This window comes from Cyprinodon variegatus, unplaced genomic scaffold (genome assembly GCF_000732505.1).
Source record: "Cyprinodon variegatus isolate N-32 unplaced genomic scaffold, C_variegatus-1.0 Scaffold267, whole genome shotgun sequence".
In the NCBI taxonomy this organism is placed as follows: Eukaryota; Metazoa; Chordata; class Actinopteri; order Cyprinodontiformes; family Cyprinodontidae; genus Cyprinodon; species Cyprinodon variegatus.
The window spans coordinates 815,129-833,677 of record NW_015150720.1 but is presented as its reverse complement, the minus strand read 5'-3'; the positions used below and the strand labels follow the sequence as shown (position 1 = coordinate 833,677).

At 40.1% G+C, this 18,549-nt stretch overlaps 1 protein-coding gene across 2 annotated transcripts in view; it reads right to left on the bottom strand.

The window, feature by feature from the left end:
• pcnxl3 (pecanex-like 3 (Drosophila)) overlaps nt 1-18,549 on the bottom strand; it is a 34,326-nt gene that overhangs the window by 4,789 nt on the left and 10,988 nt on the right. The window contains exons 8-35 of one of the 2 annotated variants that reach the window (XM_015382805.1): nt 16,644-16,773; nt 16,286-16,455; nt 15,724-15,781; nt 15,474-15,615; nt 15,170-15,327; nt 14,559-14,712; nt 14,321-14,353; nt 12,698-12,869; nt 12,406-12,516; nt 12,051-12,142; nt 11,850-11,959; nt 10,850-10,955; nt 10,663-10,755; nt 10,410-10,560; nt 9,145-9,289; nt 8,820-8,997; nt 8,625-8,733; nt 8,350-8,479; nt 8,198-8,256; nt 7,046-7,261; nt 6,472-6,725; nt 5,040-5,270; nt 4,845-4,948; nt 3,779-3,926; nt 3,469-3,699; nt 2,579-2,853; nt 2,337-2,506; nt 1,855-2,243 (exon numbers count right to left, since the gene is read on the bottom strand). In XM_015382805.1, coding sequence (XP_015238291.1) covers nt 1,855-2,243; nt 2,337-2,506; nt 2,579-2,853; nt 3,469-3,699; nt 3,779-3,926; nt 4,845-4,948; nt 5,040-5,270; nt 6,472-6,725; nt 7,046-7,261; nt 8,198-8,256; nt 8,350-8,479; nt 8,625-8,733; nt 8,820-8,997; nt 9,145-9,289; nt 10,410-10,560; nt 10,663-10,755; nt 10,850-10,955; nt 11,850-11,959; nt 12,051-12,142; nt 12,406-12,516; nt 12,698-12,869; nt 14,321-14,353; nt 14,559-14,712; nt 15,170-15,327; nt 15,474-15,615; nt 15,724-15,781; nt 16,286-16,455; nt 16,644-16,773 — 4,319 coding nt within the window. The remainder of the gene's footprint in view (nt 1-1,854; nt 2,244-2,336; nt 2,507-2,578; nt 2,854-3,468; nt 3,700-3,778; nt 3,927-4,844; nt 4,949-5,039; nt 5,271-6,471; nt 6,726-7,045; nt 7,262-8,197; nt 8,257-8,349; nt 8,480-8,624; nt 8,734-8,819; nt 8,998-9,144; nt 9,290-10,409; nt 10,561-10,662; nt 10,756-10,849; nt 10,956-11,849; nt 11,960-12,050; nt 12,143-12,405; nt 12,517-12,697; nt 12,870-14,320; nt 14,354-14,558; nt 14,713-15,169; nt 15,328-15,473; nt 15,616-15,723; nt 15,782-16,285; nt 16,456-16,643; nt 16,774-18,549) is intronic. The other variant, XM_015382806.1, reaches the window with a different exon arrangement.

The following is an 18,549-nucleotide window of genomic DNA, read 5'->3' as shown; positions in this document are numbered from 1 at the left end:
AGGTGGAGAGGCTTATTTGTTAAAGAGGTCATAGAATGATTCTATAGGGTATTTGGTGCTGGTCCTTAAGGTCTCTGATGGGGTGTATAACATTGGTTGGGCTGAAAATTATTTGGTATATTTGCTTAAAAGCCCTAGAATGAAACAACATGTTTTCTTCCTTTTATGCTAAGCTCATGAATATTTAGATGAGCTGTGCGCTGATAGGTTGGTTTACAACGAGCGAAGCTGCTGAGCAAAGACACATCATAGCAACAAGCACTCACTCACTGAAACATCGAAACTGTTGATATGGTAGGGTGACCAGACGTCCTCTTTTCCCCCAGACATGTCCTACTTTTCATACCTAAAAAATAGGGGTGGAACGGTTGACAAAATCCACGGTTCGGTTCGGTTCGGTTCACGGTTTCGTGGTTACGGTTTTCGGTTCGGTATATGTTGATTGTTACACCAAAATCCCATAAAAATCAATGAAATTAATGGAAAAAAAAAATTTATGAATTGTAATTATTTTTAATGATCCGCGGAAACCCTGGGTCATTTCTGCATGTTTTACTGCTTTGAATTTAATCATCTCGCGCATGCCCTGTACGATTTCCAAGGAACTCAGAGCGGAGCGGACGGGAGCCACAGCAGAGGCTGTAGGCTTTGCTTTGTGCAGGCGGTCTGGAGTGCAGCAGGGTGCTGACGAAGTATGTGGGATTTCGGGGTTAGCATGACATGTTGGTCATGTTGCTGTTAGCATAAATAAAATGTGTTGCACAATGCTTGCACACTGTTGCACTTTTATCCACAACTTTCTTTCCGTCGTCATGGTAGGTCACTCTAAATGCAAAGCGGTCCCATACAGCAGACCTATAAAGTGCTGCTGGCGCGTCTTCCAACTCCTGTTCTTTCCCACTCGCCATACGCACGCAATTCACCACAACAACTGATTCTTTTCTGCTACACCTGGCTACGCTGCTTCGCATCATCTTCTTCTTGTTTACTACTGGTGGTTGGCTTTGGTCGCAGTGCCGCCACCTTCTGCTCTGGAGTGTAAACGCTTCGCCTATGAGAAAAAGGAGCAGCGCATGAACCGAACGCAACACACGCAAACCGAACAGAGACAGTCGAACCGAACTGTTCGGACGGTTTTCATAAACCGTTTCTTCCCTACAAAAAAAATGTCCAGGGGGGAATTCAAAATCGTCCGGGATTTTGGTCGACTACAGTGCAGCAGAACCGAGCCGTCTACTCCGGGGCTGGGGACGGAGCGCCCGAACCAGACCCGGTGACAGTAGCCTGGACAACGTCCTCCTTTTCAGAAACCCAAATCTGGTCACCCTAGATAGCATTGTTATCAGCAGCTTAGCGACTGAATAATACATAGAGCCTGTGGATGTGGGCTGGTCTGTATGTCAGTTTCGGGGCGTGACAAAAGTACAGCCCAGAACCAAATAGGGCAACATCCCAGAAATGAATTTGGTGCTTCGTTTGGATTCGCCTGTTTTATGATGGAAGTTTAGAATTGTGAGATTTGCATAGAAATGAGGTGTCGATGGGGTTTGAACTTCTCTGTACGTCCATTTTACTCACTGAGCTATCGTTATTCATCTATGACAATGTAAACTTGGTTTTGCATTCTATGACCCCTTTAACCAGATACGTTAGTACTAAAACTAAAACGCAGGGTTGTGGGGGCTTTACATGACGTCCAACATGACTGGTTTAACATATCCAAAGTATTTTTAAACACATTCTAAAACATTTATCTTTTTTACACTGAAAAGCTAAAAGCAAAGAACTAACTAGACTGAATTTTTGTGACCCTGAATCACTGCGGTCTAAAACATAAGGCTGTCATCTTCCTACCTGTGTGCGTATCGTCTGCACCGGCACCCCCTCCATCTCCACTGCAGTTGGTCCATTAAAGCCCTTCTTGCCTGAAAAACTCCACTTGCCGATATGACTCTCGTAGAGCAGGCCGCTCCTCTGGCCCACGCGGTGTCCTGAGTTCTCCAGTAGCGTTGCCGGGCAGAAGCGCTCTGAGGTCGGCAGAGGTGGAGGAACCATGGAGCTGCTGAAGGAGAGCTGGGAGCTGGAGAGCTGCTGACCAAGGAGCCCCTGGATGGATGACGTTCGCTGCAGAGAGCTGAGCAGGCTGGCCTCCATCCTGCCCTCTGATTGACTGAGTAGAGCTAATGGGAGAGGTTGAGGGTGGTGAGGCCAGCTCTGGTTTGGGCCTATAGGGTTATCTGTACCTAAGAAGGAAGATAAGTCCAGTAAATTACTCATTCTAATCCTTTAGATCACATTCCTGTTATGAAGGACATGAAACAAACAAAGGTCTGTACCCATGGAGGGCTGGACGGTGGTGATGTGTGGCTGAGGAAGGCTGGAGGCCGGGGTGCTCTGTGTGGTGTGAATGGCTGGGTTCATTGAAATGGAAGCAGAGCCTCCTCCACAGTCAGAGTCCTCGATGTTTCCCCCGCTGTTACAGCCGGCGCCACACCCTTTCTGCATCCTGCAGGGAGATTACAGTCACTGAAAGGTCCGAGTCCACATTTAAAACGCCGCAAAGGAAACAAACACGTACCGGTCCCAGCTACTGATGAGCCACGTGTAAATGTTGTGTGGACTGACCGGGCCGCCCCACACAGAGCGGAGCTGACTGTGGCCCCCGGCGTACGAGGTGGTGAGGGGCGACACGTATATGGGGTAACCGATGGGCTGGTCACATGACGAGTTAATCATATTCCTCAGAGCCTGCTTGGCGTTCTGGATGCTTCCTCGCTCTGGGTTGCGGTTCCGCAGGAAAACCAGCTCCTGCTGTTGGCCAGCCCACAACCCACGCACACATTCTCTGTTCACCTGAAGGGGGCAGCAGAGAGGGCTGATCAAGGCTAGCAAAGGTGCTTGTTTAAATATTCCACATCCTGTATAGAGCAGGTTTTCTACACGTACAAATTCAGACTTTTCTACACAGCTTTCCAGTTTTACGTCCTTCAAATATTTAATAATGGGTAAGTTTTACCCGATGCTTAAAAACAATACACCGATCATAGCTGAGGATGGACAAACATAAGGAACAGAGGAAGAAACAGGGGAGGAAGGAGGGAAAGACACAAAAATGCTGAGAGGACAGTGAAAGAAACAAGGAACCAAGGAGGAGAGAGAGAAGATTTAACATTGGAAGGCAGAACAACCAGGAAAGCAGAAACCACAGGGATAAAGAAAGAATGATGGATGCAATAAAGGAGGGACACAAGGAAAGGGGCGGAGCACAGAGAGTAAAACGGATAGAAGAAAGGATTATAGGGATGGAAGATAAATGTTTTTCCAAACATGCTGCTTTTTACAACATTTCATGCTTTTTCTGACCGCATAGAAGTAATGGTTTAATCCAACAGTTGATGTTTAATCAGAGACACTATTTAACTGTACTGCAATCAGAGAAAAATTGTAAAATCTGGAGTCTAAACAGACCTTGATGACTCTGAAGCTGAGGAATCTCTTATTAAGCATGATGATTTTGTACTCATCGCTGCCGTCGTCCATGATGTGTCGCAGTGCCAGCAGCGACGGCATGTTTGCTAAGATGGCGCTGCGCCACACTGGGTCCCCTTCGTGTGAAATCAGCATCTTTTCTTCGTTGGCAGTGATTGCATCATACAGAACCGTGGGATCCTCGTACTCATCTGGGGATGTAAAATGGTCCTAGAGGGAGAAGAGTTATTACAGCGCTGACAAAAAATTATTTAACCATGTGTGATTTGTGTGGTTTAGGAAGAGCTACCTGATGAAGTTTGAGGGACATTCGAACTCCTGGAGCCACAACTCGATTCAGTAGGTCCATATCTGCAAACACCCATTCGTCCCTGGGCGACGTAATGCGGAAGTCTCCTTTGAAGAGGGCGTGGAGGCCGTACAGAAAAGGCTCCAAACTGTTACATTTAAAAATCAACCTATTGGTTACTGTTTGGTAGTAACAGCACAGCTTATAAATGCTCAGCACCTTACAGAAGTATTAACACCCCTTTGAAATTTTCCAGATGTTACATTATGACCACTAACATCAAGGCCATTCATTAAAAGCAGGGATGCCTCAATGAGGTTCCTGAGGTCTGGTGTCCTGCACCTTTAAATGCAGCTCTGCTTTAACACCTTCCAATGAAATAACAAGGTCCTTCGCAGGACTGTTGAAAACTTTACCTTAAAAGGTAATTAAGTCATTCAATTCAGGTGTGTTGGACCAGAGAAATCTAAAGGTTGCAGGATAACGACTCATGGGGACTGAAGTCACCCCTGATTGGAAGTGGAAGCTAAAGGGACATGTAAACTGTAGCGTATCGTCAACATAAGACTGGATGAAATAAATTGAGTATGGACCCTTTTCAGGTACCAAACACTGCATCCAGATAAGTGTTATTTTTGCTTAAGTTAATTTTAGATTTCTAAATAATTTGCGCATTGAAAGAATAGCAGTTCAAACAACCTTAAAATATTGTCAAGTTGTGTTATATTTTGGGTTATTTATTTTGCATTTATTTGCAGACTTCGTTAACCAATAGAATCTTTGATTCTGTTGAGAAAGCAAGTTCCATGTTTAGAGACAGACAGCGTGTGATTAGTGGTAAGAGATTAAAATCGTAAATGTATGTCACATTTATGAACACAGGGAAAATTATGCTTCTTTTACTTTCTACTAATAATTTAGAATAAATGGATTGTTTCTTGCCATAATGACCAAATTTAAACACAAACATCAACAGAATGATAAACAGAGCAAAGCTGGAATCAAACCACCTCTTTTCATTAAACATCCCCCCATCCAGTTGTTATAAAGACTGTAGTGGTCTCACCTTGCAGACATGCTATGAGATGCTGTGCCCAGAGCTCTTCTTCCCAGGATACAAAGGCCAAAACAGAGGTTGACAAGTGGAGAATCTTTTTCACAAGTTACTGGCTACAACATAAAAATAATAGAATTAATCAAATAAAAACAGAGAGAATGAAACTAGAGTCGTGCTACAATGAGTCGGCGTGTAGAGTCTCACCGTTTGGCGCCTGCTGTTGCAGTACTGGATCCAGTCGAGGTAAACCATGCTGAAGGAGGAGGGGGTAATGCCGGAGGCTCTGTGATCATAGTCCTCGTCAATGTTCAAGTTAAAGGTGGGGTCGCTGTCCACATAGCTGGGTGCAAGGCAGGGCCGCAGAGCTTCCTGAATGGTCTCATTGCTGAGCCACTCCTCAAGCTTAGAGGATCGACTCACATAGTAGATGATGCTCTGTTGATACAAACAAAAACAAATTAATTAGACTTTAAGCAATGATATTGATAGCAAGGCATTGAGGCAAATTTGAAAAACGATTAATATTCAGATAGCAACAGATTCTTTAAAGAAAAACAGAATTTAAACAAGGTGAAATATAAAATTTATACGTTGGGGGTTCTAGATAGAAGGAGCATTTTGACAGACAAAAAATATTATATACATTTTCTTTTTAAATTTTGGTATAATTACTGCTGTAAGTGGGTTGCTGTGTCAATTAAGACATGTTTTAGTCTTTATAGTCCAGTTAACGATTAATCAATTAATAAATTAGTTGACAAATACTTAAATAATCAGATAAATCCGATTGTTTCAGCCCTAAACATTTCCATTAAGCTTTAGTAAATAAAAAAGCTTTTCACATAGTCAGACTGACTAAATGCATAGAAGGAATATATTTCACTGCAAACTATTATACCTATGACAAGTATTACATGTACAGTTTATGTCACATTTTATCCATCAACAGCACAGTTATATATGGCGAAGACCTTTAAGGAGATATGATTGGCCAATAAGTGGTCTTGACAGAAGATAAGCTGTCGTCATGACAGATTACTTTAATATAGATGTTTATGCAATAAATTTAACAGATCTAACAAGTATTAAAAACAGGGAAATCAACTTTAACACCAAACAGAAGCTGTTTGTCATGTGGCTGAATTTTATCTTGATGAAATAAGAGTTGATTAAGTAGCAAACCAAACAGGGAAATATATCACATGTTTTGAAGGGGAACAAACTCTACCTGCAATAAGTTTGTATGATTTTAGAGTCTAATAAGTAAACAGGGATTCCTGAGACACTAACCAGGTTTCCTGCAACAGTGAGCCCTCATACATGCCACTGTTTAAAATTGTTGGCTCTGTTCAGGATCTTTCCAAAAGCGAAAGGTCCTCTAATTCCCATCTGTTCTGATATCATTACACTGGAGCAGAGGCATCGAAGAACTTAAGCTAGGAACAGCCGACTTAAAAAAAAAAAACAACCCAAAAAAATAGAAGAAACACTACACACCATATCGGACATGTGACTGTTATTTTGAATATCCTTTTTGTTTGGTCATGTTTATGTTTTTAGCTGATAACTGAGCATAAGAAGGTTAAATAATCATAATTGGTTAACAACAGAAGACTTTCACTGACCAAAGCCTTACCTTCACATAGTAGGTGATGAGAATTTTGCGCAGGTCAAATACTTGCAACATGGAGGCTGCGTTATTGTCGCTGATGCTATAGCCCTCTAGAACATATTTGGTGGCGGCCACCTCCCATGCCAGCCAGCGCTGCCCGAAGGCGGCGTTGAAGGACAACATATGCGGCAGATGACCTGGTTCACAGCAGCAGCAGCCCTCGTCCTCTTCCACCCCCTCTGTGATAGCCTCTACCTCCCTCTGCTGACAGTAGGTACCTACGCACATGTGAAATGCCTCAGTCAGCCTCAAAGGGAAGAAGACCTTTAGTTTTCTGTGTAAAAGAATATGCAGCTACATAAACTCACTGTTAGAAAATAAACCTCATACTTGATAAGAGAAAGTAGCAAAAATCTCTGCATAAAATGTAAAATTTTAATTTTGCAAACGGTATAAAAGTAATGCTTCATCCTTTTATCCTACAACAGTTTAATAAATAGCATAAAATGCTAACCATCTCATGCCAAGCAAACAATTATCAAATGCAGCTTTCAAAAGCTTCAATCATCAATCCTCCACATCATAAGACCCTGCTGACCTCTGAACTCCAGACCCCTGAGCTGAAAGGTGACGAGCCCGTTGCCGATCTCAATGATGTGCACCAGAGCGTTGAGGTAGTCCGATGCCAGGATGAAACAGTCGCCTGTGTTGTAGTTCCCCCAGCGTCCAAGCAGCAGGTCTCCGCACAGGCTGTGCTGCAGAGAGCGCGTCAGGTGCTCGTAGAAAATCGAGTTTAAGTTGTTGTCATCAGCACCTTTAGTAAAAGAGCAAATAATCACCAAAGGAACAAAAAACGTGTCTTGCAAAAGTAATCCTGCATAATAAACTTTATGACATCAAAAAAACCTTTGAAATCTTAAATAATATACAATGCAACCAACTGTAGTTTTATCATTGGTGAATGTTTACTTTTATAAAACAACTCAAGACTGCATATATCACATGATGTGTGAGGAAAGGGTCGTCTTCAAATATTTTCTGAATAGCATGTCCTGTATACAAAAATCACTGTGCTTTATTCCAATGCCTCTAAATAAACCCTAGTGCAGCCAAATTCCTTCTAAATAGTGTCCACTTGTGTTCAGCGGAATCTCAGTATTAATCCATGTGTTTTTTGAAGGCATCAGAAACCTATTAAAGAACTGTAGTGAACAAGGCAGACAGATGAGGAAGTTAAGCTTTGGTTTGCAAATGCTTTCAGGAATGCTGAATCATAAATCTATAATAATCAGATGGATTATTGTTTAATTCATTACTCAAAAAATGAGAGTACCAGAAAACTGCAAACCAAATAAAATGTGAGCATTCATATAAAATCACTAGTCTCAGAAGGGTCAAGAGGGCCATAGCAACTCTTGAGGAGCTGCTGAGCTCCATAGCTCAGGTGGGTGAATTTGATAACAGAGCATCTAGCATTGATGGAAAATGTGAAAAACACAAGAGACAAATCCAAAGAAATGTCATTTTATAGTGCAACAACACATGTTCAGTCCAGAGGTTTTGAGTCTAGGATGCTTTATAAAATATTCACTTCCACTTGACAATCATGCAGTGATCTGTCTATTAGCTACCACCCCATTACATTTTGAAGAATCATGTTACCAACGTGTTAATTGAAAAACAACCAAAGGGTAGGAGTCGTTTTGTAAGGCGCTGCAAAAACATGACCAAAAAATCACCAGCGGCGTACCTGGGTTGCGATCCAACTGAGTGGCAAGTCTGGTGTTTGAATGATCAACCCGCTTGGTGCTGCAAATTAGGTTTTAGTGTTAAATGTAAAAATTTTATACAGTATTTGGACTTAAAGAGCAGAACGCCCATGAATTACTGTCAAACACATACTTGTAGTCTCGTTCCCAGAACTTTACAGGTCTGGTGTAAGAGGTGACGAACACAGCGCTTCCTAGAACAGGGTTGAGGGGTGTGGAAAAAATGGCAGAGAAGATTGCCTGGACGAAAAGCACAGCAGAGTCTGAAAAATCATGTGTTAAGGATACTATATGGTGATTTAAATTGGAGCAATATTAAATAAATGGACAATGCAGCAAAAAATAAAGAATTTATGCCAACATCTTATCCATCAACATCTCTAACAGGTTGGACAAACGAAAGGATACGAGGAACAGCAAACGGTTGAGCAAAAGCATGAAAGGCGGATCCCCAGGTGATCTGCCATGGGGCTATGTAAGTCAAAACGAAGCGTAGCTTGTACAGCAGGTCCCACATCTGCAGAGTCCAAAAAAGATAATTCAATCACAAAGCAAACATACCATAACAAGAACAAGCTGGTTAGACTTCAACAGAGCTCTCACCTTGCTGAAGATGATCGACATGAAGTAGTAGTCGATTAGGAAGGTCTCTGAGAAGTGTGGATAGTCACAGTGAAAGAAGAGCGTGGTAAAGCAAAGGGTCACGTACTGCTGAGACGGGGTGCAGAAGGAAGAACGCAGCAGCTTCATTCCTGCGACTGAGATGAAGAGAGCACGGCTGCTGGAGGGGGGAAAGGAAATCAGTGTGGAATAAAGCTGATTTAACCTCCACTCGACATCCAGAGATGCATTCTGGTTCTGCACAGTGGATTTCAAATGAATATAGTGATGCAAGGTTGTAAATCTGCTAGAAACTGATGAGACTTACTAGATGTCCAGCTCTTTATGATTCTGACCAACTGTTCGGGCTTCAGTTGTTAGAGAGTTCAGCACCACAGCTGGATAGATGAAGTACTTCTCCACACACTGTAGCCATGCATACAGCTTCTCAAACCACATCAGCTGAGCAGCATCTGGAGAGGGCAGAGAGCGAAGCAATCTTACACAGACCGTAACAAATCCAGATTTAAAAGCATACCATTCAATCTAAAGCTGGAAAACTTGACTAAATATAACATGGAGGGAAATGCTGCTGATAATCAAATTCAATATATTTGATTTATAAAGAGCCAATTCACAACACACATCATCTCAGAGTACCTTACAGAGAAAATTCAACCAGATCATACAGTCAGACTGGTTTAGAGCTTTCAATCTAAGGAAAACCAGCTGATTGCATTGACTCATAGCTCGAAGGTAATCCCTCACATCAAGCATGCATGTAGCAACAGTGGAGAGGAAAACTCCCTTTTAACAGGAAGAAATCTCCAACAGAACCAGCCTCAGTGTGAGCGGCCATCTGTTGAGGCCGACTGGGGGCTCTGCAAAGGGGAGTGGCGGCCTAGTGATTAGGGCATAGACCTTTGAATCCCGGAATTCTGAGGTCGAGCCCCACTCCAATCGCCTGCCACACTGGGTCTCTGAGCAAAACCCTTTTACCCACACTGCTCCCCGGGTGCAGAAAAATGACAGCCCACTGCTCCCCAAGGGGATGGGTTAAATGCAGAGGTACATTTTTCCAATGTGAGATCCATAAAATGAAATTATTATTAATTATTATTTAGCAACCAGCCCCATGTTTAAAATAACAGCTGTATTTAGACAGAGTAAACGGGTCTCTGTTTATCAACTAGGAAACTTATGAAGGTAATTCTTACTGTTACACTCTATTAAAACAGCATCAGAGTAAATGGGACTAAACACTTTATGTAGATTAATTTTAGATTCTGATTTAATAAAAAAAAGATTTATAGTTTAATTCTACTTCGAAAGATATATATTATTTTGTTTTAGAATGTCAAATAAACTCTCCATAAAATAAAATGTGTGGTTGTAACAAGATAATAGAGAAGTGAATATGTACATGAAGCAATCGGGGAAAATGAACAACAAAGAATGAAGAGGAACAGTAAACTGAGCTTAAGTCCATCTAAAACAAGCTAAATGTGATCTCCATGTTTCAGCTCTTCAGAGGTTGTATTTCATTATATTATGATGTACTTCAGGGGTCAAAATTGATTCTTGGATCCTCACCTCGGACCTCAAACTGGCTGTACTCTCTGGATCGAAGCACAGGGTGTGCCAGACAGAACCATGGCAGCTGTTTGCGGAGCTGAGGCAGGAGATAGTGAGTGATGAACCCTATGACTCCAGCCAGGATGTATAAGACAAAACTGAGAGCCGGCTAAAGTTCAAGCAGGAGAAAAAAAAAAAAGATTCGTATTCAAAATCTGAACACCTGCCACCAAATTCATATGAGAAATGTATTGGAAGAGTGAGATCATGCCTGAAGAGCAATGAAAACGGTGCTGGCACTGATGGCGAAGGTAATCACAGCCATGAGGGGACACATGACGAGGTCTGAATGAAGCGTCTCGCTCTACAAAGAGACAGAAATGATTTAACCACAGAGTATAAAAAAATCATAAAATCTGCCACTAGAATAAGCCAGGCGTATGAGCTGTAGTTTTTACCACAGAGTTACGTAGCTTCTCAGGGAGAGGATCTTTGATTTCCACAGGGGGTTCCTCTGGGGTTCTGTTCTCCAATTCGGGGAATAATTTGGAACGGACCAATGACCTAATGGAAAAACAAACCAATAAACAACAAAATAAATAATATGGATCATATGTCTTTACTGGCTGCTGAGCAGCTAAAACAGATTGTTGTGTTTATCATCTAAAGACATTGTTTGTTTTTTTACATGGATTTACAAACTATTTTTTCAGAATAATAGCAAAGCTGTATGAGTTCTTAATCAGTAAGATAAACATTAGGACAAAGATGTCTGAATGTCAAAATGTTACTTAAAGGAACGAACAGAAAACATTAAGGTGCCTATATCCACTGTTGTACATAACATACTCAAAAGAACTCAACATGAGATTTATGTGCCCTTAAAAAGGGAATGCAGACGTGTCGAAGTACGTCTGAGCTTCAGCCAGGCTGCCAAAGAGTAAGAAAGAGCTAAACTTAGTGCTCAAGTTTCCTCAGCCACTATTCTCAGTTTTATTACTTCAAGTTTTTCTTTTTTTACTTCTATTAGCGTGGATTAAAAAATTCTGGGTACCTTTACAGAAAGGTTAGCATTACAGTAAACTGCTACAATCATCAGCTGTGATGTTGTCTGTGTTAACTATAGAAATTCAAGATAATATGAGATGTTAACTTTAATTATTTGTCCTTTTACAACAATGTAAAACATCATTTTTAAGAGATTTTTAAATAGCAAACCCTGTACTAATGCATTGATATTATAGCTGATAAACAGAAATCATAAGAATCAGAGAAAAGAAAAAGGTCAACAATTTGACTTTCAATTTTCATTTATCTAAAGAGCCTACCAGTGGGATAAATATCATATAAGTAGTGGGGTGAAGAAAGAACTGATCAAATTGAACCATTACAGCAGTTAAAACTATTAGTAACTGAACCATAAAGGAATTAGCTTTTTATTTACAAACAAACACTTACCACAGGATGGTTGGGTCACTGCTTTGGCGGCTGAGATGGTAGGACAAGGCCAAAAGTAGACCACAGAACACAGAGAACAGAACTGGCACATGGGCATCCCCCCAGGGGGCCTGTTTCCCATTAAACACACAATTACTTCAATTTAAACAAAAATTTAATTGTTAATTCATGCTTATAAATGAAAATTTTTGAGGAACCTACATTAATGGCGCCGAGGCAAAATCCATACAGCAGAGCTGCCACCACTATGCTGCGTATGAGGCTGAACAGAGATGATAGGGGGCTGGTAGTGGCTGGCAAAGAAGACAAAGTTCAAATAAAACAAAAAAACACCTTTAAAACAGAGACATGACTGTTCTGTCATAACAAAATCTAGCTGTTTTGAAGCAGAAAAAGACAGGACCAAACACTGCTGTTCCGTTGTAGAGTTTGGGGGAAAAAATCTTACAAATTTTGAAAGTTGGGACTTTTTCAAACAAAAACATTAAATATCGTCTGAAAAATTTCCATAGTTTGCAAAAAATAAATAATAAAAGAAGCTTAAGTGCTAGCTTACCAGTTCCACCGAAAATGTGCATGTCTATCTGCTCCAGCAGACACATCACAAAGGTATTAACCTGAGGTAGCAACCCAAACAGGAAAATGACCGGAAAACACAAGGCAAAAACTGTAGAAGAAAAAAAACAATTATTTCAAAGAACATCTATTTTGCATCGATGGATTTGGCACATAGGTAAGTGTTTTTTTTATATATTTTTTTTATTGTAACTCTCCAGAAAAATCACAAAACACATCACCAAGACACTGAACACAAAAATGATTTTAAACAGTGATTAATGAGAACTGACCGATAAGCATATCCCTGACACACAGCAGGAAGTGCGCAGAGAAGACGGTGACACCATAGAGAGAAAATGGCTGCAGGTTTCCAGCTCGTCCCGACAGGTCGAATATCCAGATCATTGCACAACACAAGCAGAAGTAAACTGGCCGACTGTACACAATGATCCAGTTATGGCCCTGAGAAATAAGACAATAAAAAACAGTTATTTCAGTCGTACTAATGAGGTCTGCCAAGTTTGTGCTTAAATGCAACCACATTAAATACCTATGCAAAGGTCTGACATTCCCTTCAGTTTAGTTTATCACCCATATCTGATCCAATCTAAAGTTGCTTTCTATGTATTGTTGTAGATTGTGTTGTGCCTCTCAGCACAAAAAAATTAGAGAAAATAAAGTTTGTCCAAGTCCAAATAAGAACATGGACTGTCCAAGAACGTTGAACTATAGGCTGTTTTCAGTCTGTAGGCATGTGTCCTTTTAAGGATTTTCCCAAAGTAGGAGAATCCTGAGACACCCATTAAATTCAGTCTCCTAAAAGACAGACCCTCTTCATCCCATGGCAGATTGCACAGAGGAGACACCACTGAATGTCAGACCTGCTAGCCAGGGATGACGACCTTCAAATTTGGATCATAAGTTAGTACAGTCTGTTGCCGTCTGCAATTGTTGCAAGTGAAGGAGTAACAAACCTTCGGCATCTCTCTTCTGTGAGTTTTGCAGCAAAGACCGAGGCAGAGACTCAGCAGAGATTATGGGTAAAATTATTACGATGATCACAGAACTAAGGGCCAGCATGGAAGAATAGAGCAGGCCGTCCTCTAAACCACTAAACTGCTGATAGGAACCCGTAGACTGGCTAATCCTCTCCTTAAAATTTCAAATTTCCATTCAAACAGAGGTAAATAGAGGTGCCAGTTCTGTAGAAACAGGGAAAATAATAAAAAGTTCAAACAATTCAGGTACTGTTCATTCAATTTGTGTTTGATAAGATTTGAATGTCTTCTAAAGCCAAACTAAAAGATAAGCTAACAGGTTAGCTTGAGCTAGAGTATGCAAGCATTCTTCAACCAGATGCTTACATGTTTTGAGCTCCATTTATAAAGTCTTTTAAGGTAGGTTCCCAGTTGGTTCTTTGATTACGTTAGCATTCTATACACATGAATTGTACTTTTATGGGATTGTTTGGTTCTTTTGTGAAGCTTTAAAGCAAAATAAACTACAAGATTATTAGTGACTGATGATCGGAGTAGCTTGAACACCACCTTCCTATAAACTGCAAAAAACTCCAGCCTCTATTGCACTTTTTCACTTCTCAATAAAATAACTGTATGAACAGTATTATATAGACTACTAGCACTTCAGAATTGGAGTGTTCGTTAAAACGTGGTTTACTTGGTACCAGTAACTGGATCATGCCTGATCAAAACTTTTGACATTTTTTGCATCCTTTGCCATAAACACATTCTATTATTTTTCAACTTGAAGTTAAAGATAGAAGGCAGCTGTAATGTCAACCTGTCAGGTCTTAGCATTATGGTATACCAGAAAAGACCTCGTGAAATCATATCAACCGGCAAAAGGGAAGCATCCTCCTCCGCATCTAAAGATTAACACAAAGCAATACTCACATGCATTGGAGAGGCTGCATCCGGCTGTACGCTCTGAAGCAGAGAGGAGGAATTTTTCACATTAGTTAATCAAGTGATAAAAATAAACTACATAGAATATCCAGATTTTAAAACCTGAGATTAAAAAAACATGTTCATGTTCAAAAAAAAAAAATGTATATCCATATATGAGGAGAGAGGGGGATGCATGATTAATGTACGTTTAAGACGTGGCTTATAAAATCTATTGGGAACCTACCTTCAGTAAAGAGTACTGGCAGCTAGCAATGACCAAGCAGAACTGGAAGACCCAGATGTCCCTGAAAAAGCCCTGAAGCAGAAGAAGAAATCCCAGGAAGGCCACCAGGCTAGCCAACATCACAGAAAACACGTTCTCTCCCACACGGCGATTCCTGCATGCAAAGTCCAGATAAATTATTCTTAACTCAGTCAGGCTGCAAATGCTTTCTCTTAATGCCTTTTGAATTATGAAAGCTTTTTGAGATGGATAAAGTGGCATATAGCAGCTGTTACAATTCCTGGATATCAGATTTCTATTTAAAAAAGAAACATTTAAGTGAAAACAATAAAAAAAGGATTAAACCATCAGTCACATACAGCTGTTAAAGTAACCCAGCTAAGAAACAACTCTGTACTCACCGAATTCATTATTAGTGTTAATAGACAATAATAATAAAATATGTAGCTCCTTATATTATAGTTTTAGGAATGGAGTAAAATTATGAACACTTAAGAATTAAAGACTGGAAACTAAATACACAACTAATAAAAATATTAGATTTGTCCAATTAATAAACAAAAACTGCAACACCAATTCCCATCTTTTCATTATCCAACACTTTGTCCTACCTGTCCAACAGAGCTAGAAGAGCCAGTCGATCGTAACGAACTCTAAGCCACTTGCCAGGTAGGACCCAAAACCGATAGTACTGTTTAGGCTTGGCTTTCTCCTCAATCATCAGAGTGTTTTCATGAGATTCTTGGAGGGATTCGTGATCAAGATCAAACTAGAAAACAATTAAAATCTGGTTAATAACAACAACAGCAAAAAAACTCCAGAATTTCCCCATTGTGGGACAATGAAGAGATTTTCTATTTAACATCAAAATCTACCTAGAATAATTTGTTAATTACGCCATTGAAGAATGCTAACCTCAGGCATTTCCAGGGGCACCCGGCGAACCTGCATGCCCTGGAGAACCACGGGTCTGGGCTGGAGGATGGACAGGACTGGTGCTCCATCCTGAACTTCAGTGGAGGTGAAGCTTGATGACTGGGACTGCCTCTCTCTTTCTCTGCAACATTCAAATTTTCACAATTTACTGCAAAGCATTTTTTCAGGAATGGATTGAATCTGTGGTACAGAGCATAAATAATGCAGTCTATAAAGTATTTTCACTTACTGCACTGGATCCTCATAGCCACCACCAGCAGGTCCAAAAGTGTAGGATCTCTTCACTCCTGTGACACAACAACCAACATAAATGACGTCAGTGAGGAAGATGTATTATTCAATTGAATATTAATTTGTTGCTGCCCATGTGTGTACCTTTGTTGTTTTTATAAAGATGCACAGTATAGTTCTGCTTTTCTTTCCAAATCTGAAATTTAATGCCAGTTACATCTAACAGATACGGCACACCAGATGCATTTCAACATCATGTGTATCAGGCTCAACATCGGAGGAAATCAACCTCTACAATGTTTGCAGTGTGTTTTTTTCTTAGTACTCAGATTGATTTTTACCAGGAATGTCATAATCTGATCTGATTAATCTGATTAAATATCAGACTATGCATTTACAAGTTTTTAATTCTATTAATTATTGGACCAGGACTGTATCCAAAGACTTCACACAGGCAGGAGAGCTGGAATCAAATATTAATCCAGATTGCCAGACAAATACTCCTCCCTACTTGGCCACAATGCAACCCCTGAATGATTCCTTTAAAGCCACTGACTCACCACTTTCATCATAGAAATAGTGCACTGCTCCCTCTGATGTGTCGTCAAAGGTGGAGGCCTCATGGATGCCGCTGCGGGGGAGTAGGAGTGAAGACGCAAACTGTAAGGCTGATGGAAGCGTGCGGGTGCGTGAATGAGAGGAGGTTCGAACTCGCTGAAGGTCTTGGAGGCTGGAAGAAGCCAAAAGAAAATAAATGAACCATGCCTGCTGTTCTTATAGTAAACTGAATTTTCCAAAGGTTACTTTTTTTTGCCCCCACTGATTTCAACACCATTTTACCATTGCCAGATTTATTTGCTGATCTTAGAACTTAGACTCTCAGAAAAAGTTTTACTCATGTCTACTGAAGTGACTTACCTGGGTGGTGATCCCATTGTTGAAGGTGGTGGGGTAGGGTTGCTCCCAGCGTTATGCCTCCGCCGTATTGCCTGGGTCCTCTTCACACTCGTTATGGATTCGTGTTTGTTCCCATCCTCGGGGCCCAGAGCTGGACAATGGTATCAGTTACTTCAGATCAGTTGTTTTGACTATAACAATAATGCTAATCTAACAGCAGCTAAAGCCAACATCAAAAGTGGATAGCAATCTAATAGTCTGGTAATGATTCATCTAATGAAGCCACATCCACTTATGTAGGCAGAGTATAAAATTGGACAATGATGCCTTAAAATGAAACACACTAGTTCCAAACTAAAAGTAATCTTTTTTCCTGTATTTTCTGTGAACACACATTTCGTTGCCTACAGTCACAACAGACTCATAACTCTGGCATGACAGAAAGCTGGCACTTTGGTGTGGGCCCAAAATATATTATTCAGCTTTGAACATGAAAAATAGATTACGCTCCCAGCTTAAAGTAGGCTCAACCAGGCTCCCTGCTTTTATATCCAACCATCTTTATCATAAAGCATTAGCTTCATCTCAGAAGTGAGGGTGTAAATTCTTTTGATCTTACCGTTTTACATACTGAAAGCAAACTTTTATCAATAATAAATCTCACATTGAAAAGATGAGCTAATAATGCCCTGGTAATGCTCTCTTTAGCACTTCACATCTCAGCTAGAGATTTTAACTTGATGTTGGGGATATAATTTTTGTTCTTTTATCTTTCAAACTAAAATTTCACCAATAAATTACCTAAATACAAAACTAAATGCTGTTAAAACTTTACACATAAGCTTAATACAAGCCAGAAAAGAAATCTATAATAGGTTTTAAAAACACCTTCAATCTATCACTTTTAAATTATGAGGAGCAGCAAAGATGCTTGAAATTCAACAAGAAAGTGGTCAATCAAAGGGGTGTAAACTGAATTAAATATTCTGTAACATGGTGTCAATGTGGGTTTCAAAAGCGTGTATCAGACGCTAATGCCTTGAGAAAATGGGGATTGTTAACTACGGAAAAAAAAAAAAATTACCATAAAGACCGAACTATATGAGGAGGAAAATAAGTAACCATTACACTATTGCTTAATGATTAATTAAGCCAGTGTTCTAAAGACTTTTGTTACTATTATATAACCCCATCACACCAAAAACAGTAGCATAACTTTCTCTAAAGATAAACATCTGGTGTTGCTAACTGCTGCTAATGGTCAACAATGTTTAAACTGCTGTAAATCAATGCTATCAGAACTGAATTAAGAAATTGAATTTTAAACAAGGAGAGAAAGCCAAGTTTTCAATAAATAAATGAGTTAAAAAAGGGACCTAGTTGCATACTATACCCTGAAAAATGTCTCTCTCTGAATGCACAAGCAGTCTTTATTTGTAACTAAGGCACTGTGTATGTTTACCATTATGAGATTAGTTTTCTTATTTATGTTTCAATAAAAATAGTGTACCTCCAATCAGCAGGAGATACAATAGGTTTGCACAAAATAAGTCAAAAAGGAAGAGCCATACACATGTCTATAGGAGACGCAACAAATCTCAGCAGGTTGGCAAGGAGAAAAGTTCAAGATCAAGTGTGAAAAAGGCACAAAAATACTTGATGCCAAGAGTGCACAAGACATAAGTAGTGCTTGGAATACAACATGAAAGTTGTTATCTACTGTAACGGGAGCTAAAGCTGAAGGCACTTAAAATCTTTTACTTATAGAAAATGGGGTCTGCTGATTAATCATATTTCAATCTCAATTATGATCTAGAATTTTAACGATCATAAAGATAAAATTATCGATTATCTTATGCCTCCACAGTTCACTCTGTTTTCTGGTGCAAATCAAGCAACCCTCATATCTCTCTGCTGCAGACTCGTT